Here is a 27,026-nt window from a genome sequence, read left to right on the forward strand (position 1 = left end):
TCTTCCTGACCAGACCAGACTCTCAGTGGCCCCCGGGTCATTTGAGTTTGAGACCCCTGGTGTGAGGCATTGTTATTGACTGGTACTAACTCTCCAACTTGCAACTTCAGAATTTGAACACAACGTACCGTATGACCCGAGAACCTTCACACACATACTTATGCATAGTACAAAGTCAACTAATGCCAAGGAACCCTTCCAGAATCTTGCACACTGGACCTTTAAACAGAACCAGAATCAGAAATACTGTATTATTCCCCGGGGGGGGAGAAGTTGCTTTTGTTCCAGCTCCTTCAACCAAGATATTAATTTATAACCTATAAAAAAAATGCAGTATACAAAGAGTTTAAGAATTAGCATATACAATGAAGCTTATTAAACATAACCAAAAGATGTCACAGTAAGCAGTAACAGGAAAGGCTACAAAGTCGGTCAAAAATAAGTGAACTGGGTTTAACTTGCTATGTACTACATGATAATTCTCAGTCACTTTGTGGCATCTATTGCTTGTGTGTCCACACACACACACACACAAAATAAAACAAAGTACTAGTTTTAATATAATAGCAGATCATTACAGGAGTTTGAGTGTGTGTGTGTGTCACAGTGAACAGTGCTGTGTTGTCTGTGCCTTATCTTTTTTTAACCCTCCACATCTCCCTCTCTGGTCTGCGGTCTCTTTAAATCCAGCTCAGTGAAGTTGAATCTCTCTCTCTCTCCCTCTCTCTCTCTCTCTCTCTCTCTCTCTCTCTCTCTCTCTCTCTCACTTCGTCTGGTGGCTGTGATTGCCCTCACTCTGCCTGATAAACAGCTGCTTACCATTTAGAGCACTTCACAAAGTTTCTCCTTTTTTCCCCCCCCCTCTCCCTTCTCTCACTGCCCCAAACTCCTCAGATTTAAGGATCTTTTGTTTTGTGTCCACCTCTCCTCTCCTGCAGCAGCAGCAGCAGCAGCAGCGGCAGTGGTGCGTCTCCATGTGGAGCTTCACATACAGAGAGAGAAAGTCTGCGCCGCTGGAAGCTCAAGTCTGGACTCTGGCTTTGCGTAATGCTGAGGCGTCCTCTGCTCAACATCTGGATTAACTATTTGGAGTCAGAGCTAACGGGCCGACTCAAGACTCCGGCTGTTTCCTCTCTCTTCATGGAAAGACTCAGTTTTACTGTGGGATTTTAACGCCTTTTGACAACCCTCCGAGTTTTGCGCATAGATTATGTATTCTTTAAAATGGGTGCGAACAATGGAAAACTGTATGGAAGCGAGGGTAAGTGCTGTAATTACTGTTTATTTAAAATTCCACCTACACTGAAGCTAAATATAGTAAAAGAAGAGGATTTCACATTCCACATAGTTTCTCATTTGCCTCCATTTGCAACTTAAACCCACTTTAACTCTGGACATCATTGAGTCCTCTATACTGTATCTTTAATTGTAAGTTGTATTCTCTTGTTAGGAGTTCAAATCCCAACAATTTTAAAGGTTGTGCTGTTTTTCAGCTCTCATCCTCCCTTTGACTGTTACTTGCTTGCTTTTTAAACGAAATTCAAAGACTCATATTCGCCCTATAAGATATAGAGCGACATCTGGTGGTCATATTTGAAAAGAAATGCATACATTTCAGCATAAACTTAAAAAAAATAATACCCATAAAGCTGCTGTTATTCAATGCATTTCTCTATCACCCTAATTCGCTCTTAAACCTGTAATCTTCCAGTACTGTTTAACTTTAATTAGAGGCATTTTACTGTAAGTCATGCAACAATAAAGCCTTATGAGGCAACATGTCCATAAAGGTGTTTTTTTTTTTTTTTTTTTAAACGGCAACATAATAATTAGTCAATAACAGCTGCAGAGCAACAGGCTCACCAGGCAACACCCAGGAGCCTTTATATGATTCATGTGTTGTATTTAAAGACAAAGCATCGTTTAAATTGACGCTGGGTCAAAAGGACATGAGTGTTTTGGTATGTGGGCACTTAGTCAGTCTTATCTCGATAAGAACTCTAATTCCACGGATTTTTGTCCACAATTCTTATCCTGCTATTGTGTGATTTGGGAGGCACATTCACAAACACACCCTGCCGTGATCACTCACTGTGTAACTCATGCTGTGCACGCTGAGTGAGAGCTGCAATAACAACATGATGTCCAGTGTCAGTGGAGAACAACAAACTGCTCCTGAGATGGTTTCTCCCAGAGTGCACGTGAAGGTAACGGGGTTTCTTCAAACCTTGGTGACACTCCTGCAGATGTTTGTAAGACGCTGTCAGTGGGTGGAGCCAAGCAGCCAGAGGACAAGTTATTATTAACTTGACACCATGTACAAATTGCGACAAAGTCAAATAGTGGCATCTTCTTGTCGTCAGAGTTAAATAAGAATACTTACTTTTATATGAAATGAATGGCAGCAGCAGCAGTGGTATCTACAGTAATAAAATGGCACTTATAAAACCCAGAGATTATGGAGATTATGAGCAAAAACAGCAAACTAATCCTGCAAATTTAGGGAATATGGTTAAGGTTAAACATAACCAAAGGGAAAATTATATACAGACATGAATAAGATATATACTTTTAAAACAAGTTAGTCAAAAGCCGTTGGGGGAAAATATGTTTTCATTAGCGTTTATGACACTGATTTTGCAAGTCTAACCATATATGATATGATATGATATGATATATGATGATTTAACTGTCAATTTACAGTTTGGTTGTCAGATTATTAACAAATGCCCTATATTTCAATGGGCCCTAATAATATTAGGACTTAAATAATAAGCAAAAGTCATTAGTAATGTCTTTATTATTACCATACTGTTAATACATCATAAATTCAGATTTTTTTCTTCCCCCGCCCAGTATTGGACACTTTTAAGATGTCCAAAATGTGGATCTGCAGACTCCTGCTCTATTTTTTCTTTGGAAAAATAAACTCTCCATACATGCATCAATGATGCTGATCTATAAGGAAAAATCAGCAGTAAAAGAAAACCCACCTCACCGTCACCCGCTGTCTTTTTCATCTTAGATGTCATCAACATTACATATTCAGGAAAAAAAGGAAGAAAAAAAGAAAAAGAAATGGTGGTCCGGTTCCATCGAACACATCATTTCTGTCTCCGCTGCAGAAATGTTTGTATAAATAACATTCCAGTGTGCTCTCTTCCTAAATCAACAAGTGCAGAGAAAAGGCTGGAGCTCATGATGTGAGGAATAACACGTGGACTAGCTCCACCTCAGAATCCGGCCTGTGGAGTTACACGAACAGACATGTTTTTGCTTTAACCTGCTTTTGTTCTCTTGCTCTTATTAGGTCGACAATCCCTGATCGGTTATTGTATTGTAGTATAATGTTCACTGCCAGTGGCTCGCACCGTCTCACGTACGGCTGAAGCTGTACAGGCGCAAACACAGACATAACACTCATTTAAGTCGCTCGTGTAAACACAGTCGTTTGTGCCTTCTTTTTTTTTTTGTTGTTGGTGTGTCATCGCCAGATGTTCGGGGGATGATGTCAAAGAAAAGCAAATGAAAACATCTTTTGTGTTGTGATGAGTTTCAGATTGAAAATAACCAGCTTCCTGGTTAATTCAAAGGTGCCTGAAGACATTCTGGAGTAAGAAGGAAAAGCAAGTGCTTTAATGCATTTAAGAGTCGTATTCTTATTTGTACTTTTTGTGATTAAAGTGTAGATAATGGATGGAATCTCTGGGTCTGAAAAGTGAAGCCAATGTGGAAATGCTGGGAAACTTTATTGTCTTGAACGGCCATCAGGGGGGCGACACCACTGGTTTTAAAGACACTTTGAATGTAAATCTACTCCAAAAAAGGAGATTACTTCTCACTTTTTCTCAAGAGTGTAGAGTATAACGACCTGGAGATGCTTCACTGACACGTTCCACTTGACTTATACCAGCAGTAAACATCTTTCTTAGGAGTTTATAGTCTCAATCTCTAGTTTCACGTCTTCTTTAACACAGCATGATGTCCATTTTGCAAACGATGGCCCCATTTAGAGTCAAATGGATGATAAAAGCAGGGTATGCTTCAGAGTGTGTTTCTTTGTGCTCTGCCCTCTCATCAAATATGGTCCCTTCCAACTGCTAAACATGAAGACTTTGAAACAGCGGGCCACAGTCACAGAGAGTTGACACTTGACACTTCACCGCTCTAATCAGATGAGGGTGTGTTTTTTTTTTTTCCAGGGGTCTCGTCGTACATTGATACGCAGTGCTGGCCATTGGATATCACAGCACTTAAATTTGCCAGCTCACTTTCAGGAAACATTAGTGCACTTTCAAGACTTAATCCACTCGGCGACTTTCTGTCGGAAACAGCCCAGCAGCTGATATACAGTATCTGTTTACAGTGCAGCCAAGCAAGCTTATTCTTTTTAATGTTAAGGGTTAATAATTTCATTATTTCATGAATAATTGATCTGTAATTGGTGAAAAATGCCCTGTTACTCATGCAGATGTCTTCAAATGCCTTACGACAATCAGTTCATGATTGTAAAAGACTAAAACTAAGACTAACTTCCTAACTAAGACTATCTACCTACCTACTTAATCAGATATAAGAGTAGTTTCCTTCCTTCCCATGACCGACCTACCTACCCACCTATCTACCTTCCTACCTACCTCCCTGATCAGCCATAGGATTAGTTATGTCATACATTTTTAAACATTTATCCTGTTTTTCCTCTCACATAGTGCATGTAGTACCTGTTCAATACAGTATGGGGATATCTAAAGTAGCCAAATAGCCAAAATAGCTCTAACAACTGTAGGGTTTCAACCATACATCGCACTGATCCAAAGAATTGTCGTGTCGCAGGTAACCTCGTCTTCATACTGTCTGGTGTCTTATTTACAAATGCAGAATTCTGCTGTCCTTTGGTCCACATCTGTTTTCGAGCACGATCCCACAATTAATTACACTCTGGTCACAACTATGCAGCAGCCCTCCACCAACACATTATGTAAGCATACGACGGGAAGCAGGAGCTTTCCTGAAAGTTGTTTTTTCCATGAAAGATTCTCATGCATTTTGTTTTAAAATATGCACTGACGGGGGGGGGGGGACAGACATCCCGTAGCCTGTAAAATATTAAAACGCTCATCTTGACCCGGCCTCGCGCTTCCTCCTCTGCGTGGATATTAGAAGAGTGGTCTCACGTTGACATCTGTGAACTCCCTCATGAATATCTGAGTCATTTCCAGGAGCAATAGCAGATGTGCTGGCTCAGTGATGTCACCACAACATGCCATTCATACTTAAACCATATGAGTTGCAGTGGTATTATATTATTTTATACGCATGTGTGTGTGTGTCACTGGTGTGGGTGCGGGTGAGTGCGAGGGCACAGGTTGCGTCTTTTTTTTTTTTTTTTTGTCCTTCCTTCCACAAGCAGGAACTAACTGTCTTGTCTGTTTAGGAGGACGGCACTTGATGTGCATGCGGGTGTGACTGTTTGAGAATACCTCTTCAGCCTGTCGTGCTGGGTGAAAGGCACATACTTAGTCTCAGGAAAGCCACAAAGCTGCATTTATGAACTGACAGAGGAATGGAGTGCCATAAACAACCTCTCCACAGGCAGACCGGCAGTCACCGGCAGCACAGGCAGACACTCAGAGGACTGCGTTGTTGAAAATGTAGTTCTCCTGTGCGACTGTGTGGAAATCCTTAATCCAATAATGCAGCCGTAGCTCATAAAGGAAGAGTTGTACATGCATGTATTCAACAGAGTGAAAGCTTCTTTTTCTTCCTTTTCCCCTTACAGGAGTGTTTCCTCACTCGTCCTCCGTGAAAGCAAAGGTTGAGAGGGGATTTTATTCTTCTTCCAAATATGAAGCAAAAAAAAAAAGAAAAGCATGGACACTTAGTCAAACAAACCAGCAGAGACTTTGTGCATGTGCCAAGGCCCGCCATTCATCAAGAGAACCTGAGGAACATAAATGTCACGAAAGCAGAGAATAATGGGCTCCATGTTTCCTCACACTTCAGGCCTCCTTAGCACATTAAATTCCCAATGAGTGGGATTCCACCTTATCTTGTACAGACGCTCTGCAGATAGTGCTGCGGCATTAATAAGATGTTTTTTTTTTTTCTACAACAAGATTCAGTCCAAAACAACACTATTGTGTGTTTCTAGGTCAACATAGAATAATCGTGTGACATTTAGGTGACACAACTCGCACACAAGTTGCCTCACTGTGTCCCAACAACCTTCTTTTCGTTTCGCCCTGCAGGTAAAGGGAGCTCAAGCATCTCCTCTGACATAAGTTCGAGCACAGATCACACACCAACTAAAGCTCCAAAGAATGTGGCTACCACTGAAGGTAAGGCATCTGGTGCTCATTAACCAAACTCCCTCCCTTTCTTCTTTCCCTCCTCTTCTTCTTCTTCTTTTCCCCTCCTCCATCCCCCCTCTCCTTTCTCCTCCTCGTCCACTTTCTCTGCTGCCTATTTTTGGAGAGAGAGACCTGTGTGTTCCTGGGATAACCCTAAATTAAAAACAAACTCTCAGCTGCTATCGGAGTCCAGAAAGCAAGCAAGCAAAAAAAAAAAAAAGGATTTCATGGGCTTTGTTTTTTTTTTTGGAGAAGAAGAAGAAGAAGAAGAAGGGGGGAAAAAAAGGCACTTCTGGCTTCTCATTGTGGAAGAATGCTTATCTAAACTGTGGTCGTATCAGGCTCAAAGCATTGCGAAGGAGGGAGGGAGGTACATGTGGAGGAGAGAGAGGAGGGAGAGAGGGATTTTGCTAGAGACGGAGAAGGTGTTGGGAGTGAAAATGGGGGGGGTAAGAGAAAGAGAAAGAGAGAAGCTTCGAAGCTTCGAAGCTTCACCTTCGGCTCAGACGCGGCCGTTACTCGTCTCCACGCAGCTCTCTGGCTCCCTCTCTCCTCCCTGCACTTCTGCCTGTCCAGGCAGACGTCCAATCCTGGCAGAGCTAATGCAGGGAAGTGCTCCCTTTTGTCGGGGAGTGTATGTGTTGCGAATGTAAACTGTGTGCTCACTGTAATGGTTCAGAAATGCTTTGCAGCTGACAGATGCCTTTTGGAGCCTCATGTAAACAGCTGTCCTGTAAGTGGATCAGACTAATACATTTTTAAGAGTCTGTCAGTCAGCTGCAGTTTTTTTTTTTACTCCAACAGAACTGAGTGAACTTAATATTAAACTCCCTAACTGTATCTGTATGTTGTTTGCTTGAACCTAGTGCTAATCTTTTGGGTTTTAATCATATTAAAATCAAATTTTTGTGACATGTTTTGTGATTTTATGATGTCCATGGTATATTAACTGTGATATTCTGGTAGTAATTGAGTGCTGAAGTTCTTGTGTTGTTATGGGGAAGTTGGATTGTAGACTTCCTTTTAGAGTCTTCTGGCCTGGATGGATGTTTTTCCTCAAATCTTCCCATTTTAGGTAGAAGTGGCTACTTGCAAGAATCAAGCAAGTCGAGTCGAGTCCCTGCCTTACCCGTTAAGTCATTTGAATATGGAAGATGATTTTGAAGTCTGCTTCAGTTTTATCTGTAATATAAACACTGTATTACTCATACAATGTAAGGACTGCTTCATGGCCCCATAACTATATACATTTAACATCAATAAAATGAAGATAAATAAAACTACAGAGGCTAACAAATGGTAACGGCAACTCCTCGTAGTTGAGGAAATGTAAATATTCCACAAGACTATTATCTTATAGTGTATTGTCAAGTCTTAAGTCGAGTCTTTTACCAACATTAGTCAAGCAAGTCTTCAATGTCAAGTCACGTGACTCGAGTCCTCCCACCTCTGGCTACTCATATTCCTTGTCTTCCTTGTCTTTATCACCTTTTCTCCTTTTGTAACTTAGAGAAAACAAAAATGCTTGAATGTGTCAGATTCAAAAGCAACTGGCTCAATAATAATAATAATACTAATACAGCATTTCTGTGTGGAAAACAATTGTTTTTATCCTTCTTGGCTAGTCACACCGTCAGTAAAAGTGTAAAACACGACAATAACATCTTGGAGATGTGTTTCTGTCTCACGGTGCTTTTACGGCGCTTGACTTTTCACTTTTGGGAATGTCGAAAGAGCGTGAGTCAGACAGTGAAAAAAAAGGAAATTCTAGAACCCAGTGAAGTAATCAGTGAGTCAATGACTTGGCCTTCAATCTTAATATAACCCTGACAAGATATAGCATTATGGTCTGTCCCCCCTTTGTGCTGTGGTCGCTCGTCCTCTCGGTTTGACCAGTGTCTGTTTTGCACGCTCATCCGCTCGTACAGTATATACTCTCCCTGCTCCTCTCGTGCATTGTCATCACCAATCTTAAATTTGCTCTGGCATGATGAATGTAGTATTCTTGTGGGTCCCACAGCCCACAAGAAAACAAATACCAGCTTCGGCCTGTATTTATGGTTGTCACTCAGCTGAAGATGTCAAGGTGTTTCGCGGAGAGAGACAAGAGCACAATTGAGATTCTGCGCGAGACAGCTGGTGTTCTTTCTGGGTTACGCACAAGATGAATGTCAAGTAGTTTATTTTAGTGGGGTTAATTTAGCGATTAAACTCCGTGGATGAGGCGGTGTGAGTGTGCAGCCTGATTGCCGTTACTCATTTGGTTGGAATGGGAACGCTGACTCACTTGGGTCTATCCGCTGAAAGGGCTGCACCCAGATTATTCTAGAGAAATGGATTATGCACTGTATGCACGGTTCATCACTTACAACCGGCCAGCCAGTGAACTTCCTGTCAGTTTAGTAGTTAGCCCTGTATCCTTCATGGATAGACAAACTTATGCCACATGTGAAGGAGCCGACAATTCACACACTTGGAGGATGCAGCCTTGACTATTAGAACACAGCTACTGACTGTATAGACCAGGGGTGTCAAACTCAAATCACCTGGGGGCCAATGAGCGTCTAGTCTGGTCGAGAAGGGGCCGGTCTAGAGAAAAAAAGTGGGGGAAACTACTGAAACAACTGTTACGTTGCGGGTGGGCAATATGAGCTTAAAATAATAATAATAAAAGTAACACCAAACAAGCGTATATATGTAATTAAATGTTGAATGAGGTACATTTAATTGTGCGATAATTACAACTGAATGTTACGGAGACCCAGACATGACATGGGGAGGGAACAAACTGTCATTCGTGGCCACGAAACATGAATTTGTTCCCACAAAATTGGTAAAACGTGCACACAAAACACTAGTTTGTTCCCATGAAATACTAATTTGTGGCCATGAAATACTAATTTGTTCCTAAAAGAAATAGGTATATTAGTGTTTCGTGGCCACAAATTAGTATTTCATGGGAACAAATCCATGTCATGTCTGGGGCTCCGTAGAATGTCTTATTATCGCCAATAACTATTGCCAGCAAGTATATTTTATATTCTGTCTATATTCTATCACCTCGCTGGCTGCTGTGCCACCTCTGATATAGAACATCTCTGCATCTTTGGCGGACAGGCTTATCGAAAACCAGGTTGTGAGTGTGCATATAATCAGTTGTCCTGAATGTGTCAGCTTGTATGTAGAACCTGAGCAGATATAAACATATCGACAGGAGTTTTGGCCGTGGTCCTGACCATAATCTCCCTCCTGTGTCTTGACTTGTTATTGCTTGTTCCCCCCCCCACCCATGCTAGGTGTAATAACATGGTCTGGAACCACAACGGCCAAAGTCAAAATGCCCCCTCTTTAAAAAAAAAAGAAAAAAAATCATAGACATGCACATAAACACACACACACACACACACACACAGTGGCAGATAACACGGTCCTTGCCCACCACCACCACCACCTCCTCCTGTGGTCCACTAAACTAATCAGGAAGCTGTCTGGGCTGTTTCCTCACCACACACTGGGAGTATTCATGTTCGGGCTTTCAGAGTCCTCGTGTTGCACTAATGTCACTGCATTAATATAGTTATGATCCCCCAGGGGTCTCTCTCAAAATTGGCTAATATAAATGTTAAGAATAGCCAGTGACACTACACACTTCTGTTTTCCACTTTGCTAAAAACACACTTCACACTGAAAAGAAAAGGGCATTAATGAACACAGTTTACATTGTTGTTTTTCACCCCGTTTCCTTCTGAACTGTGGCACTACATCTTCAACTATACTAATTTAAGTGTCATGCTCCGCCTTCGTCTCCGCCTGTGTCTCCTCCTCCTTTCCATGCAATCAGTTCACCTGCGGCGGGAGCACACCTGCTTCCAATCTAATCATCAGACACCTACTTCTACTTATGTCCTGGTTCTCCGGTCTCTCGTCGCCCACATTGTCACAGACCTCGGTGTGGTCCACGTCCTGGCTCTCGTTTGAAGGTGTCTCGGTTCTGTAGTGTTCAGTTATTTGCTTGTACGCTGCTTTTTGTTAGCTCCTGTGCTCAGAACGTCCTCTCTGCTACCTTACCTTGCATTAGTTCATCTCGTCTGTTAACTACCGCCGTCTGTCCTCGCCTTCCTGCTCAAGATGCAGTTATAATCTAAATCAGTTCTTAATTTGACAAGGCAGTGTATCAAATTCAAAAAAATGTGCTTAAAATCACTTATTTGAGTGTGTAAAAATAACAACATATCATCATATTGACCCCGAAAGTTTACTCAAAGAACCAGTGACTGAAATAAATTTTTCTTTTTGTTTTTTTTTGGAGCCACTGAAATCAGAATGTAATCAAATATGACCACAGAGCCATAACTTAATTTGAACATCTTTCACATTGCAGAGCACGAACACGCTGTATCTGTCATTTTGTTGTGACCCTGAAGCCACAAAGGCAACACAGACCCAATGTTAGTTTGCTGACAAACATTAGTCATCATAGGTTTCGCGTCAAATCCCCCCCCGGTTGAGCAAGAGCACATTTTATTCGTATGGATTCATCTTTTCACTTTGTAAGTGAAATATTGTGTCATTTCTTCGTACAAAAGACTCTTATGTGCGAGATCCAAACCAGAAAAACTGTTCAAAAATTTAAAGATAAAAACAAATGCCATCAGAGGAATATGATCGAGGCTATTTTCACCTCAAAACTCCAGACTTGGCGTCTTTAAAAGTCAATAAACCATTCTGAGTTATTGTGCAGTTCTAATATCACTATGCAGATGGAAAATATGCCTGTATTTCTCCAAAGGACCAACATCTATCCCCAAAAAATCAACATGAGGAAGTTACTCTCATCCTGGTCCTGAAAACAAACCGTGTCATGCGGTCGTCTGGCAAGTTCTTGCATCGTGTTTCTGTTTTCATTTATTATTAAGACCGAGCTTGTGGTGGCCTGACCCACTTGAGTTGCTTATTAGCTACAGACTGAAAGGAACAATCCCGGACAGTAAATCCCTCTTGTGGGATGAAGCTGAGTGTCTCCCAGCAGGGGTTACACTGTGACCCTGTCTGGGCCTCAAAGGTTTGCTTTGGCACAACTGAACTTTGGGTATCGGGAGGAATGCGGCTCAGGCGCGGTACGAGCCGAACCGACAACACCCTGAGATGTTCGGCGCGAGCGTTGTAACTCTCGGAGAGCGTTTTTTTTTTATCTCGGTTCGCTCTGAGCTCGAGCCAAGCCGCTGACGTAACTCAGGCTCACAGGGAGTGTTGATCATGTCAGAGCAGCCGTACTCCAGGGTCAGCTCCATCACCCGTTTCTAATGGCACCAGGAAGGTGGGGAACGGTGGGAACAATGAGCGTGCCGCCTTCCTCTCTGAACCTCTCTGAGAAACAGTGATAACAGTGACAGGGGAAAGAGCTTACTCTCAATACTACACTGTGAACGTGCCACAGTTCACTATACTGCACGTTCACACGGAGAGTACGCCCTACATATGAATGGTTGTTTGTTTACGTCAGTAAAATTATGCGGAAAAATGGCATTCATTGACTCGTAGAGCCTCAAGTTTTCCCAAACAAAAAACTGAGTAAATATGAGTATTTTTGCTTGAAAAAGCACAAAAAAAGGATCAGATTTTCTGTTGTGTCCATTAATTGATTGGAGTGGTGCAGTTCCACGTGAGACAGTTGTCAAGAGTGGGAAACAAGCAGGAAGGAAGTGAAACTGAGACGGACACAAACCTTATCTGTGGTGCACAAATGAAAATATTGCCAAAACATCCTCTTCGCTGGTCCACGATTTGAACATATAGGGTAGGAGTGCATTATATGAAGTAATACTCAATTAAAACAAGTGTTGTTGAATAAATTAAATGTTTTTTTGTTTTTTTTACAGTTGCATGTCAAAAAGAGATATCCTTTAACAATATTAAAGCAATAAATGCAACATACGGATCAGTTAGAGTTTCAAATATCCCCGTATTCCTGCTGAGGACACTGTGACGGTCATATTTTTACTCTCCCCGTAAACTATAACCTCACGTGCCGCTGACCCCCTCCGCTTGTGTTTACTCGGCCAGATATATCGCGTTTCGCTGTTGATTTTCACCCATGCCAAATATGAACGCGGCTCCTCGACGTTATCATTCATCCGCAGTCGCTGCTGCCGTGTTGGTTCAAACCTAAACAACCATCTGTGACAAATCTATCTCGCTGAAGGTTTTGGGTGAAACTCAATGCTCCATGTGTTGGCTTCTGCTCCGCAGCTGAAGAGGAGCAGAGGAGTTTGTTTAGTCGAAGGAGCATCTGTTTCTCCGGGGGTTGCAGGATGATTGACCACGTTTTAATGTTGGAAATTGTTCTAATTTAATGTGCAGAAATTCACAGCCTCAATGACCATAAACATGACGCTGCGCCGGTGGAAAAAAGAATCTGTCCCCTTTCAGCACTTCATGACTCAGAAGTCACAGCAGTTATTCTAAGACTCTCTCACAAGGCCTGTGGTGGACGTAATGAGAAATATTAGCGGTTCATTTCAAATCTCCGTTGGAAATTGTCTGTGTTGCGGAGAGCGAGGACACAGGGAGGCGAAGAATGCCAATGCCATTTCCCCCAGATTTTCTCCATCAGCTGTCCTCGCTCCTCCCCCTTCCCTGCTGCCGCTCCCACAGCCGGGAAATCTGAGCGAAAAAGCACAGAACGAGAAAAAAACAAAACAAGTGAAAGCAGTTTACCGAAGCAGGAGGAGGAGAAGAAAGAGGAGGAGGAGGAGGAGGAGGAGGAGGGAAAGGCAGCTCAGCTCTCCATCTCATAAGTCTTCTCTGATTACTGCTCGGCCTTCTTGTTCTCTGAGGGAGCGCTGGCCTTGTTGTTTTGTATGCCTGTATGTGTCCTTTGCTTCAACAAGGTCACGTTTTTTTCCAGTTCTACTTCAGGAGCGGCTTTGACAGGCGTCGGGAAAGATGCCACATGGCCGAAACACACTCTTGCGCTTCCTGTAATATTTGGCCCGCGAGCGATGTTTGTACAGCGATACACCTGGGTCTTTCTTTCCCTTTTATGTGGCGATACGAAAACAGTTGTGGAGCAGCTGAACTGACACACTCGACTTCCCCTCCTCTCGGTTCATGCTGTGGTTTTGTTTCATTACATAAGCGGGGAAGTGTCAGTTGTGGCCGAAGCTGCAATGGTATAAAAATGAGAGGAAGGTCTCTCTCTCTCTCTCTCTCTCTCTCTCCCTCTGTAAAGTGTTCCCCAGGGAACTTGGGTTTGATAAAATATGTTTTGTTGAATCGTGGTTTTTGAAGAACGACCAGGACTAATTTTCTTTATTTCTTCGCCAGCGCTAAGCTCAGCCAAGAACAATGTCGTCGCTTAATATCTGCATGTTTCCATTGTTGTTTTTAAACATGCAAACATTCATGTAGTTCAGAGCCTCATTTGTTAACATAGAGCAACTCAGCAACTTTACGTCGTGTTGCTTTTACATTCTGTTACAAACAAGATTGAAACTCACTCTTTCACTGACTATTTTTGAGGGACTAAGTCCCAGGTTCACAGAACCGGACACTCAATATTATACTGATTTTATATGAAACCATTCTACACACATGGACCACTTTATTGGGCACACTTGACTCCTAATTAATGGCACTTTGACATCGTTCAGTACAGGCTGAACGGGGTTGTGATGTTGTGTATACACCAGACTCCTCTGTTAAATATTGAGATTTTAGACATTTCCTTGCTAAATGTTGGAGATCAACGCACGTTTTCAGGGATTTTCAAGTCTTTTTATCCTATCTACAGTTCGGCATTGTTCGATTCGATTTCTGTGGCGCTCATGGCACTTCCAGTGACGACACTCACTGACCGATCACTGGCCGTAGTATCGGCTCAGCTCGCTTGGAGCCTCGCCAGGGCAGGTACTAAAAGGCACCAGGTACCAGTCGAGCCGAGTCATGTTAGAACTGTATCAGGGGAAAGCCCCAACAAGTTACAGGAGTATCGACTGAGCATCAGCTTCGAGATTTGACATGTCGAGCTTCCAGAGACGTTCTTCTTCCTACCTTGGTTGTGACAAGTGGTTACCACTGCCTTTTCTATCATTTTGAACCAGTCTGAGCATTGTTCTTTAAGCCCTGGCACGAAACAGGCACTTTCACCCAGAGAACTGCTGCCTACTGGATATTTTCTCTTTTTTGGACTCAATGGCCGTGCGTGAAAATCCCATTAGTTCAGTTCTGAACATGGCATCAACAACTAGGCCATGTTCCGAATCACTTAAATCACTTTTTCCCCTGTTTCCCCTGACGCTGTTTTGAAATATTCAGAGTTGCGTTACCAAACCATTCAACAGGTGTTCCTAATAAAGTGGCAGGTAGACACCTTTGCACCAGAGTGCATGTTGCACTTTTTTTTTAGCCAAGGATGTGGTTTTATGAAGACATCTTTGATCCTCCATTCAGGCACATCAACCACAGAAAACAAAATAACCTCTTTCTGGGGTTAAATTTTTTCGTCAGGAGTTTGAGACCACAAAATCTCCAGCACTTCCCTTGTTCTGTTTGCTTTAACCACATGAGATCATTACATTTGCTCCTCATCACGACCAAATCAACCGTTTTGGGGGCCAGCGCTCACTTTTCCATTCCTTCCTAACGTGCAGTGCTTCTCGGTCCTGCACGTGTGTGCATGTGTGTGTGTGTGTAGTTACCCTCCACAGTCATTTAACACGACTGTCACTCCACACTCCAGCCGTCTCACGCACCACTGGCAAAGAGCATGAACTGTGCACACAGGCATCTCATGCTCATAATTCTCTCTCTCAAAAAAAATCTGACTCCACTCCTTCGTCGTCTTTGACATCTTGACTTAACAACCTGTATAATATGACATCATCTTTGAACGCCAGTGATTTGCAGAAGGCCAGATCAATTTTGAATGACGCCAGCAAATTGCTCGACTGTCATCTCCACTCTGGAAATGTGCTGTGATATATCGCCGAACACAAAGGCTCATTTTTGAAGGAGTGACTTCTGCTGTCCTCTCAGCCCAGAGGATTTATAAAAGTGACGGGTGCGGGAGCTGTGGAGACGGAAAACTCCCCCCTCCACCCCACACCCCCAAAGAAATGTGTCATGATGTGGGCAAAGACTGTTGCTACACGAGCTTCAAAAAAAAAAAAAAAAAAAAAACCCAGAGTGTGAGAAAAGCTGCAGTCCAGTCGAGGAGGTACGGGGAGGGGCATGTGTGTGTGTGTGTGGAGCTGAGGAGTCTGTTTCCTGTCCGAGTGTGCACATTGTAAAGGAACCAGCAGGCTCTATTGTCTTTCACGCTGTCCAGTGACGCAAGACCTTCCTGTAGTGAAGGCTTTGCTGATAGCCCAGCCGCCCCACACTGTATAGTAATATCAACTTCCATGTATTCAATAAAACCTGAGACAGGCTCCGATGGGTTTTTTTTATCCCAGGGGGTCTCCACTCATGGTCAGATGGTTTACTTTTAAAAAAGTCGACCTTGTAGCTGTTTAGATCTAATGAAGTAATTGAGTTTTTGATTCTCTAACAAGTCAAATTCCTACTGTCTGGTTGTTGTTTTTAATTAAGCTGATACCTTCATTTAAACGCTTCCTTTCTCATGGGTTGATTTTCTCACATATGGATAGAAACAAGCCAAGTTTAAAGTTGCTGTTGGCACCCTATTTAGCTTGGCTCAACGTCAGAGTTGTGTTTGGACGGGCAGAAACGAAGAATCTTTGGAAATGATGACGCAGTTACCTGCATTTACTGTCTGAGTGGTTCCTATCTGCCAAGACTCGACTATCAGCTGTGAACGCAAAGCTCCGTTGACTCTACTTTCAGTTTCAGTTCCACAGTTGTCGTCGGTCGAAAGAAAGAACCGACTGCGCTCTCTATTCTCCATTGTAAGATGTTCTGAAACTGGGAAAACAACAGCAGAGAAGAGAATCTGCTAAAGAGCTGAAACCTCCGTGTGGATGCAGACCATTTTCTTCTGAAGACACCCGTTTCAAATGAAGACGTAGCAGTGTGGACGCTCTACAAACCCCAACACCACCCTGTCTTGGCAGCTGGTAGGAGCACAGTGCAGAGCAGGAACATGTCACAGGCCTAATGGCATTGAGGTAATGGATTGGTCTGTCCTGCCAGATGCAGCAGTAATACTCCTGCGAGCTCCAGACAGGGTCTTAGCAGAGCTTCACAGCACTGCGAGATCCTGAGTGAATCCCTATAGCTTTAGTTTATGACCATACTGCGTCAAAGTCTGGATTGACCCTGCCTGTGCACTTGTCTCTGTCTCTGGTAAAGTCAGCAGGCTCTACTGCCAATTTATCTTCCCCCCCCCTTTCTTTTTTCTTCTTGCCCCTATTTTCTTTTGCTGATCCTCAAAGTCTGTTTTTGTGCATTAGTGTCTTCTTTTTAGAAAATTCTTTGGGGTTTTTTTTGTTGGTTTTTTGTCACCAAGTCAGCTTCACTCCCAAAAAAACATCCAGCTGCACGTCTTCATCGTGCAAGTCATCTCGTCTTCTCACCGCTCGCTCCAATTAATTTACATTAAGGTTCTAATATCAAAGCACAATCCAGATGTGTCTCAGAAGAATTAAGGCAGAGTTGATGTTAATGGGAACCTGCTGCGAGCGCTGCTGTGGATCAGCTTAGATTTGGGTATTAGTGGCAAAATGATTTCAGCCAAGTATGCCTTGCTGTGGCTATATGCACATTCAAAATGCATGAGTTTCTCTTTCATTTCACCACTGCTGCGTTGCTCTTTGTCCGGGGGTAAAGACCAGATGTTCTACTGTTTCTCCTCTGATTTCCTAAACTAAACTGAGTCCTCTACCATCTGCGCCCGCAGTGGTTTAAAGAGGAGTTTAACAGCTGTACGGTATTTGTTCTGTTAATGATAGATTTGCCGTTATATAGAGATAAAGAACACAGCACTGCTAGTTTCAAAGAGTTATTTATTTTATGCTTAAATGTTTAGGGCTGCAGGTAAACGGGTTGAACGTGCCGAAAATGTCCCAACGATCCACTCCTTTACTTTTCCTCAAACTTTCAATCATATCAGGTGGTTCTTGTTATAAGGTTTGCTTGGTCGCCATGGAGAAATGTACTGTAGGCCCAGTTGCGTTCGGACTTTTCATCCATGTTGGCCTATAAATTAAAATTCATCATTAACCTGAGCTAGTTTTTTAAAAAAAATTTTAACATACAGTAATAATCCCAATGCACTGGCTTCTTTCATCTGACACAGCTGAAAGTTCCATTAAAAGTGTAACAGGAATGAGCAGAGACTGAGCTTGACGTCTTACTTATTAGTATAAAGGGTAGCTTTTGAGAAAGTTGAATGTTTAGGATGTAACACTGGATTATAGCCCGAATATTTAACGCAGATGTAAGGATTTCAACCATCTTGGTGACCTAATTGCCACAGCCCTTTGTTTCGCCCTTTGTTTGCATGCCAGGCATTGTGAGGTGTCTGTAGTTGAGAGAACGTGGCCTGCAAAGGACTCGTCACATGTAAGGTTCCCACACTACTGGGAAACTAGTCGATCCTTTACAGATGCAAAAGCAACAGGCTTTTCTTCCCACATCCAGATGTGACAAAGTGTGAAAATGTGAATATTTTGCTCATAAGATCATTGTCAGCAAGCTCCATTGTCAGGCGGGTTGTCAGTGGCGAATGCATAAACAGATTTGCTCATGCGACCAGAAAACCTATAGATAATGTCTGGACTTCGTTAAACTTCCAGGTGTCCAGTTGCCATCCATCTAAAAATCCAGTGCAACAAAGCAACTGTAAATCTGTCTCCATTTAACTTTCCTCACCAGCTGTGTGAAAGCGTGTCTTGGCGTTGGGGGGTGGTGGTGGATACAGTCTTGACTCGTAGCGCTAGTGTTTCTCCATGGCTTTGGCGCGCTCTTGTGATCAGCGACACTTGTAATCACACAGTCAGTGGCAGGTGACGGACGATTTTTGTCTCCTCCGAGCGGAGTCCTTCGCCTTCTCTCAAACTTGGATTATAAAGCCGTGCCTCCATTAAAACTAACGACTCAAGAAATGAGTCTGCGTCGTGCCGGAGCATTGCTCTGTGGAAAACTTGATCTTCTGCTGGATGATGTGATTTTGGCCACACAAAGCTTGTCTAGACCTTTGGGTTGCGATGCCAGGGGATTGATCCCTTTGCATATTTAGACATTAATGTGCACCCTCACCTCTTTAATTTTCCACATCAAGTTAAAAAAAATAGACCAAAGACGCCAAAAATACTCTGATTTCCACTTGTCTGTATAGTCGTGTGTTTCTAAGTGTGTGGCTCCACGTTGGATCCACAAACACTCTGTATTAACTCAGGAATCTTGCAGTATTTATAACGTACTTGAGCAAACATAAAAACTAAAGTACCGGTGCTTGCGCTGTGTATTTGGACAGGTGTGTGAAATCTGAAATAGATGAGGTGTTTATGTGATTTTAGAACATTACATTTGCATCACGCTGAAGGTAGAAAAGCATTATCCCGTAGGCCAAGATAAACTGCGGGAAATAATTCGACATATCTGTATTTACGGACCACCCACGGAAAGGTGATTCATTAAAGTCAAGGCCAATAACGTCCCACAGGAACGATTAACGTCGCGAGTGCTGAATAAAATGTGTTTGCAGCAGATTAATCCGTTCCTTTAGCTGCAATGTGGACGCGAGTGAGGCGCTGAAGGCCTCGCGGGAGGCTGTCGCGAAGTAGCTGCGAATCAGAGGACATGTTCCTGCGAGGACGAGCCTGTGGATGTCATCAGAAGGGGGGGTGGAAGTGGACTTGAGCTGACGGTCTGGAATAGAGATCTGCCCGACGCAGCCATGAGGACGGTGTCGTCGTGTGTCTCGGCACACAAATCCACATGACAGGCAGGATGCTGTTCATCTGTCATGCAGATGCTGACACACAGTGTGGAGGCAGCTGACTGTCCGCCCTGAAGCCTCCATCAGACGCAGATTCAGACACGGTTCAGTCCGCTTGACTGGAACTATAAATATCACTTTTAGCCTTAATATAGTTGACTTGTTTAAATTCAGGGGAATCTCTGGGAATGGAATGGACTCAAACTCAACATCAAGAGCCACCTCAAAACCTTATACCCAAACATGAAATGCTTTAAGTGGCATAGAGAACCATGTGAATTTGGTTTGTTTGTGGGATTCTGTGCTGCTGTAGTTGTGTGACTAGGACTTTTTTTAGCTCAAGAGTTGCTGAATCCTCAAAAAGAACCCTTTTAGGTTCAGATACAACGCTGCTAGAAGTAGTTTCTTGCTGCCAAGATGTAGGTGAAGTTCTTTTAAAACGCTCTGGTAATGGAAAGGGTCAGTTGGTGATGATTTTTTTTCTTTCTTTTTGTTTTTAATTTGAAGGTCATAAAAAGCCTTTTTGGACACTATAAAGAACTGAAGTAACAGCAGGGACTTTCTTGTGGTTGGGAACTACAAACCAAACCAAACCAAAAGTGGTAATGGATTCCTGCAGAAAGGGGCAGGTACAGTTTCTCCAGAGAGTCCATGAAAAGGTTTTTGAAACAGTTTCATTAATGTGTCCACCACATAGTAAATATAGCCTTTGTGACCAAATCGATACCATTTATTGTCCTTCAGGACAACTGGCATGTTCCTGAGTTATTTTGTTCTTGGAAAAGTTCAGTGAAGCAAATGTACGACCTAAAGAACCTTAAAAAATGCTAAAGAATTTACTTTGAAAGATGATAGGACCTTATTTTTGGTCCAGTTTGCAGCAAACTCACTTGAAAGTCAAACTCAACTGCTCAAGTTTGGATAAAACACTGAGGAGATACAGATAGCATCAGAGGAGAGCACTCAGTGCCGCGGCACGACGGGTTCCACGTCGGGAATCAGGTCCGACGATGAAGGTGGAGGCGCCACAGTGATGGAGTCCAGCCATCACTTACGCAGAGTTTACACAGAGCTAACTGTACTGAAACTCATCAGCCGCTCACTTTGAAGATCTCCAGTAACTGCTGTGACACATTTTTTCCACCCCCAAACATCCCAAAACATGATAAGGACACCCATGGAAACACCTCAACACCGACGATAAAGGCTGCTATGTTGCTATGGCACCATCACAACCCGGCACCTGTTGACAAACCCTGGGGCCTTTTTGCACAGAATTCTTTATAAAATGTGGTCATTTGTAGTATTGAAGCTATGAAGGACACAGAAAGGACAACAAAAATAGAGGAGGAGAGACCAATGTGTCTCTAGTAGGAGTCTTAAAATTTCAAAATGCACCACAGCAACAAGATATGTTGGCCTTTAAAGGAACATGCCACCGATTTGGTACTTCAAAGTCAAAGTGTTTACAGCTCTTGAAGCCTAATACGGCTTTAAAGGTTTGAGAAAAAAGCTGGCAACCCTTAGGCTGAGAATTTGTTAAAGTGGCTTAGTGGTCTTTCTCTGCAGCTCTCTCTCTCTCTTTTCCCGTTCACACTTACTCTGTCTCGTTAATAAAAGAATAAATGCCTCAAAAAACATCTTTTTAAGAAGAAAAATTGTCGCTACCTCAAATGGAACATCATGAAATCTGATAAACTGCCTGATAAATGGTATCACATGTGGCAGCGGAGGTTGGGGTTGGTCGAGACTTCACTTTTGAAAGTAAAGAGGAGAAGGAAAAAAAAAAATCAAATAAGGCCTGAGAAAGATGATATTTCTGATATTTTGATCTGTAGAAAATCACGTGTGAGGAGTGTGACACTTCATCGGTGACATGCTCTCCGGTCAGTTAGGAGCCGAGAGCAGTGGCAGCCTGTGAGAACAGATGTACGACATCTTCTGTGGTTGTGTGGGAGCTTTGATGAGTCTTGAGAAAATCACATTAGGCTTATCTTAACATGTGTTTGAACCCCACAAAAATTGCAGACATGAGTTCAAAGGATGTTGGTATTTACCAGGCACTGAGCGTCTAATGAAAGTATGGTGGGAATGGCAGCATCCCCGTGTTTTTGCACGCGCCTCAGAGAGCCGTAATATCACTTATTAGTGTGTGTGAAGCTGATATTTTCCCATGACCACTGTCTCCAAAGTCTCCCAGCTTCATTTAAATGCGATACAAAATCAATACAGTGTCCTTTTAAGATGCTAAGCTGGGTTTTTTTTCTTGCATGGAAACACTTACTCTGTTGAACAGAAAGTCACCATTAGCTGTTCTCTCCGTTTGTGTAAAAAGCCCGAGGTCACCGGAGGATTGTTTTCAGTTGTCACAAGTCGTTGGAGGAAGTGGAGGAAATTACTTGTGGAAATGTAAATGCATGAGTCAGGACTCGAGAAAAGCAGAACTTTAGATCGCAGTATTCGTTGCAAAATTATTCTTGGAATGCACCAAATGTCACAGATTGATGATAATAAATAATGTATTTGCGGGTTTTTTTTTTCTTTTTCCCCTTTTTAGCGCCAGTGGAAATTTGAGGACGCTGAATTTGGCTTTGAATTTGACAGTTTTGGAAATTGAGTTCTGACTTTTTCTTGCAGCAGTTGTTGTTGTGATAAAGTGTAAGACGTCATAGGGAAAAAAAAAGCCTGAATGCTTTGAAGAGATCACATTAGACCACGTCAGGCTCAAAACACACTTTTTTGAAAAATAAATAATATTTTTTTCCACACGAACCATTTTAGACCTGGTCTTGTTTAAAACACACATACGTGGGACAAGTGGTTTTAGAGCAGAGGCCACTTGTGGCGGGACGCATAAAGTCATAATAATTATTTCTGTCAGTTTTTGGGGGGATTTTTCGATTCATATTGCATCATAAATACATATGTTGTTTTTTTCACAAAAATGTTTGACTTTTGAGATCGTCTTTTGAAGTTTGAGACCGTTATTTTCGATTATGATAAATTTCAAGAATATAATAAAAAATAATATAATAAAATACATAGTTTTAGTTCTTTAGTTCAGAGAGTTTCATAAATGATTTGTCTAGTGATTGTTTTGTACATTTATCATTTTGGTCCATCAAATACGGAAAATGGTGGAAATCATTGTTTATAATCAAACACAAAATGAGGATTGAAATATTGAGTAGCAAAGAAACTAGAAAATATTCATATTTTAGAAGCTGGAATCACTGAGTCTGTTTTTAATTTTTAAGAAATAGTTAATAGACAATTAATTTAATCTATCATAAGTTGTTCGTTTAAATTCCCAATTCTCTTTTAGTTCTAGAGACAAAAATCTCTGTTAGCTTTGATTCTAACTCTGTGTCAATCTCTTCTCTACCACATTCAGGTCTGGACTCCAGCACCAGGACTTTGAGCACCCCCAGTCCTGGTCTCATCCTGCCCTCCAAGTCCTCCTCTCTCTCCTCACCCGCTCTCTCCAGCAACGGGCATGAGACCAACTCCTCGTCATCGTCCTCTGCTCCCGCCGAGACCGTCGCCGTGGTCCACTCTCAGCCGGGCACCCACACTCGCTCCCGCCAGTCAAAGACCCACCACCACGCCCCCATCGACCTCCTCCCCGACCACACCCTTCTGCAGATCTTCTCCCACCTCCCCACCAATCAGCTGTGCCGCTGCTCACGCGTGTGCCGCCGCTGGTACAACCTCGCGTGGGACCCGAGGCTGTGGAGCACGGTGCGGCTGACGGGGGAGCTGCTGCACGTCGACCGCGCCATCAGAGTCCTGACCCACCGACTGTGCCAGGACACGCCCAACGTGTGCCTGACCCTGGAGACGGTGATAGCCAACGGCTGCAAGAGGCTCACGGACCGCGGCCTGCATGTGGTGGCGCAGTGCTGCCCCGAACTACGCCGACTGGAGGTCGCTGGCTGTTATAACATCTCAAATGAGGCCGTGTTTGAGGTGGTATCCTGCTGCCCCAACCTGGAACACCTGAACCTCTCAGGTAAAACCAAAATAAATGAGTTTTTACCGTCGGTAAGACACAATCAAAGCCAACATAACTTAACTGGTGGCTTTTGCTGTTGTTATTCTGCCTCTGTTTGGTCTTTGTGAACAGATATGATTGGACTTTGATTTATATATAAAAGTTACGCACTGCAGCTTTAAAGAGACGTGCGTCATTTATGACTTATTTTAATAATCCACCAACATATGACACCAACATATTAAAAAATAAATCCAATAGAGAATATTATTTGTGTCTAATGCGATTATACACCAGTTTTCTTTAAAACAAGCTTCTTTAATGTCATTTCCTAATATTATGTACAATTTAAATGGCTAAACCAGACTTTCGAAAGTGATATATGTTTCAGCAAATTCAGCCAAAAATAATTTGGTGACCTCAAAAACTTTGGTGACCTCTGTTTCAAGTATTTAATATTTAGTTCATACATTATTTTTACTTTAAATATGTGAGTCAGGCACCATACATGTAGTTTAATGTAAGTTTATTGACGTTAAGCAATTTTGTGGGTCAGTTGTTATCAATCAACTGTTGTATTTCATCAGATGGCGGGAAAACAAAAGACTAATTGGCCGAACATATCAGAAGCATCATACTGCACATCAGCTGCACTGATTTCTGAAGATCGGCCCGAGATAAACCCACATTAGTCGACCTCTGTCCTCAAGGAGTAGCTGCAAATTAACATCATGCACGTGTGCAGTTACTTTAAAGAATTCCTCCTCTCAGTCCTTCTCAGTCGTTTCTTCCAAAGCTGGTAAAATCATCAGAGGAGCGGGAGAAGCTCTGCCAACCTTAAAGCTCCCATGTGGGAGAAGAAAGGCTTTCTTTAGCTGAAAGCAGAACTTACTTCAACATGAGTAAAAGAGCTGGTCTGCTGCTTTCATTAAGGAAGTGACACAAATAACACCGACTTGGACTGGACTCCGATGGCAGAGCGTTGCCTGCGGCATTAGCACCACAAAGAAGGTTCTTTGTTGCAAAAAATAGCCCCTTTTCAAAAGGGGTGATTTTAATTTGAAGAGACAAAATAATAAAATCAAGTCAGTTTTTGTGACTAATGAGGAAATCAGCCTTTGATTCTTATCCTGAGAACAAAAACGCCAAGACTGGTGTTCTCAAAACATTTTCATACTTGCAGCTGCAGGCAGGAAGCCAGATGCAGCAGGTTTTACTTTGATGCCCTCTAGTGGTTACTATCAAAACTCTTTTGTATAGTGCAAGAAAGGGTCGGGTTTTTTTCTATAATTCGGTTAGCGAATGTATGATGCTGTTTTTATTTGGATTTTCACACAAATAGATATACTTTTTCTAAATAAGGTGAAAACAAAATGTAATTCTTATAATTTATTCAAAAACTCACAGTCTTTGCTCCCTGAAAATCTGTTTCATGCATAAGCAGTGTGAACTAGACCAAAAAAGATGATAAAAGTTGTAGTTGTACTAAAAAAAAAGCTTAGAACTGCAGCTAAAGCTTCACATTTTCTTCATCTGGAGAGCAAGCACTGCAGAATTTGTTCCTACCATGCACACATTATGAACGGGACGTGTTCTATAAATAAAATCAATCCACATTCTGAGCTGACAACATCTCTGTCCTTCTTTTCCAGGCTGCTCCAAGGTGACATGCATCAGTCTTACCCAGGAGGCCTCGCTCCAGCTCTCCCCTCTTCATGGCCAGCAGATATCCATTCACTTCCTGGACATGACCGACTGCTTTTCCCTCGAAGATGAGGGATTGCGAACTATCGCCTCCCACTGCCCGCGCCTGACACATCTGTATTTGCGCCGCTGCACCAGACTGACAGATGAGGCCTTGCGCCACCTGGCTCTCCACTGCCCGTCGATAAGAGAGCTTAGTCTCAGCGACTGCCGTTTGGTGGGGGACTTCGGCCTGCGCGAAGTCGCCCGACTGGAAGGCTGCCTGCGTTACCTGAGCGTCGCTCACTGCACCCGCATTACAGATGTGGGTATACGCTACGTGGCTCGCTACTGTCCGAGACTGCGCTACTTGAACGCAAGGGGTTGTGAGGGGCTGACAGACCACGGCCTTGGTCACCTGGCCAGGAGCTGCCCCAAACTCAAGTCTCTGGATGTGGGCAAATGCCCGCTGGTGTCAGACAGTGGGCTGGAGCAGCTGGCAATGTACTGCCAAGGCCTGAGGCGAGTCAGCCTCCGAGCCTGTGAGAGTGTCACTGGCAGAGGACTCAAAGCTCTGGCGGCCAACTGCTGCGAGCTGCAGCTGCTCAACGTGCAGGACTGCGAAGTGTCGCCAGAGGCTCTGCGGTTTGTCAGACGCCACTGCCGACGCTGTGTCATCGAACACACGAACCCCGCTTTCTACTGAGAAGGGCCGTTCTTGGACTGGTCCTCTGACAAGTGGATGTTCCCTTATTCCTGCTAAGGTGTTGGCAGAGTGGAGTGGCTGATGTATCCTAAGTGGTGGTGCAATACTGGCCAGAGTTTGTCTTTTTTTTTTTTTTTCTTCTGTTTTGTGTCTTCATCCGCTTTGTGGCTGTTCATTCTGTCCTTTGAAAAATACTTCAGTCGAATGTATTTAACATATTTATCTGTAAAAAGGCAAGAGAACTTCAGTGTTTCAGACTATTCTTTTTTCCCCCCCTCCATCACAATCTGCAGTATAACAACAAGCTACAACACTGAGCACTGGGTACAGATGTGTTACCATTTGAAGGCATCCTGATATACTATATTTGTAAGCGCATCATCACCTTAAAGGTCCAGTGTGTAAAATTTAGGAGGGTTTATTCACAAAAATGAAATACACTTCCCATAATTGAGTTTGTATAAAGGTGTAGGGATTGTTTACCCTTAGATTAAGCTTTTTTATGTACTTAAGGCTACGGCTTTGCTTCACAGAGGTCGCCAATTTGCTTTGCCAAGTTGCTACAGCAGCACAAAAAGGACAAACCAGCCAGAGTATTTTTAGTTGGAATATGAAGAAGAACATTGTTTCTGGTAATTGAAGAACACCAAAAATGACGTGATGCCCTTGGGAGATGGATAGAGTGGCGTAGTTCTCCCTTAATTGCAATCTGCAGTCTCACCAGTAGATGTCACTAAGTCTTACACACTGAACCAGTAAGGCGTGGGGTCATAATAATAATCACATGTTACTACATCTATTTATATACAGCAAGTATCTTCAGACGAAACCACTAAAAAATGTAGCTACAGAGCAGCTCTGGTGATTTCATACATACTCAGTTCCACTTTCTTTGTGTTGTGTGTGCATATGCACTTTACGCAGCTGTACCGACAATCACTTTAACTGAGCTCAAAGTGTCATCATTTCTGATTTTGTCAATGATATTCCTTATAATTAAAGGTTACTATTAGCCAGTGTTGAATAGACACAAACTGTTATTGGGACTATTGTTGAAAATAAACAAGAACACATTGCTGCTATAACTGTGCCAATAAAATTCTTCCAAAAAAAAAAACACCTCCACAATTGTGTGTTTCACTCAACTAGTCATTATAGCCTTAAATGATTTAAGGTTAGATAACTGAGATAATATATTAACACCAAATAACAGTCCTTTGACAGGGTTAGGGACATAGTATCTTTGCTGAATTAAATAACTGAGAAATATCTAAGGAATAGCCATGATAAGACATTGCTGTGGCTGTGAGAGATGCAGGTATTTGAGAAAGAGGTTTTAGATTGTTTACAACTCATTATCAACTACATTTCCCTCCTTTGTGTCAGAAAATG

General features: G+C 42.7%; 1 protein-coding gene across 1 annotated transcript; it reads left to right on the plus strand.

The window, feature by feature from the left end:
- Positions 1-780: 780 nt before the first annotated feature.
- Positions 781-26,741, plus strand: si:dkey-192l18.9 (F-box/LRR-repeat protein 7). Its single transcript, XM_058646999.1, has 4 exons — positions 781-1,261; positions 6,249-6,338; positions 22,646-23,263; positions 24,898-26,741. Exons 1-4 carry the CDS (start codon positions 1,225-1,227, stop codon positions 25,632-25,634), a joined length of 1,482 nt encoding a protein of 493 aa, XP_058502982.1. The 5' UTR covers positions 781-1,224; the 3' UTR covers positions 25,635-26,741.
- The last annotated feature ends 285 nt before the right edge of the window (positions 26,742-27,026 follow it).

The sequence above is a fragment of the Solea solea genome, chromosome 1 (assembly GCF_958295425.1).
Source record: "Solea solea chromosome 1, fSolSol10.1, whole genome shotgun sequence".
Lineage (NCBI taxonomy): Eukaryota > Metazoa > Chordata > Actinopteri > Pleuronectiformes > Soleidae > Solea > Solea solea.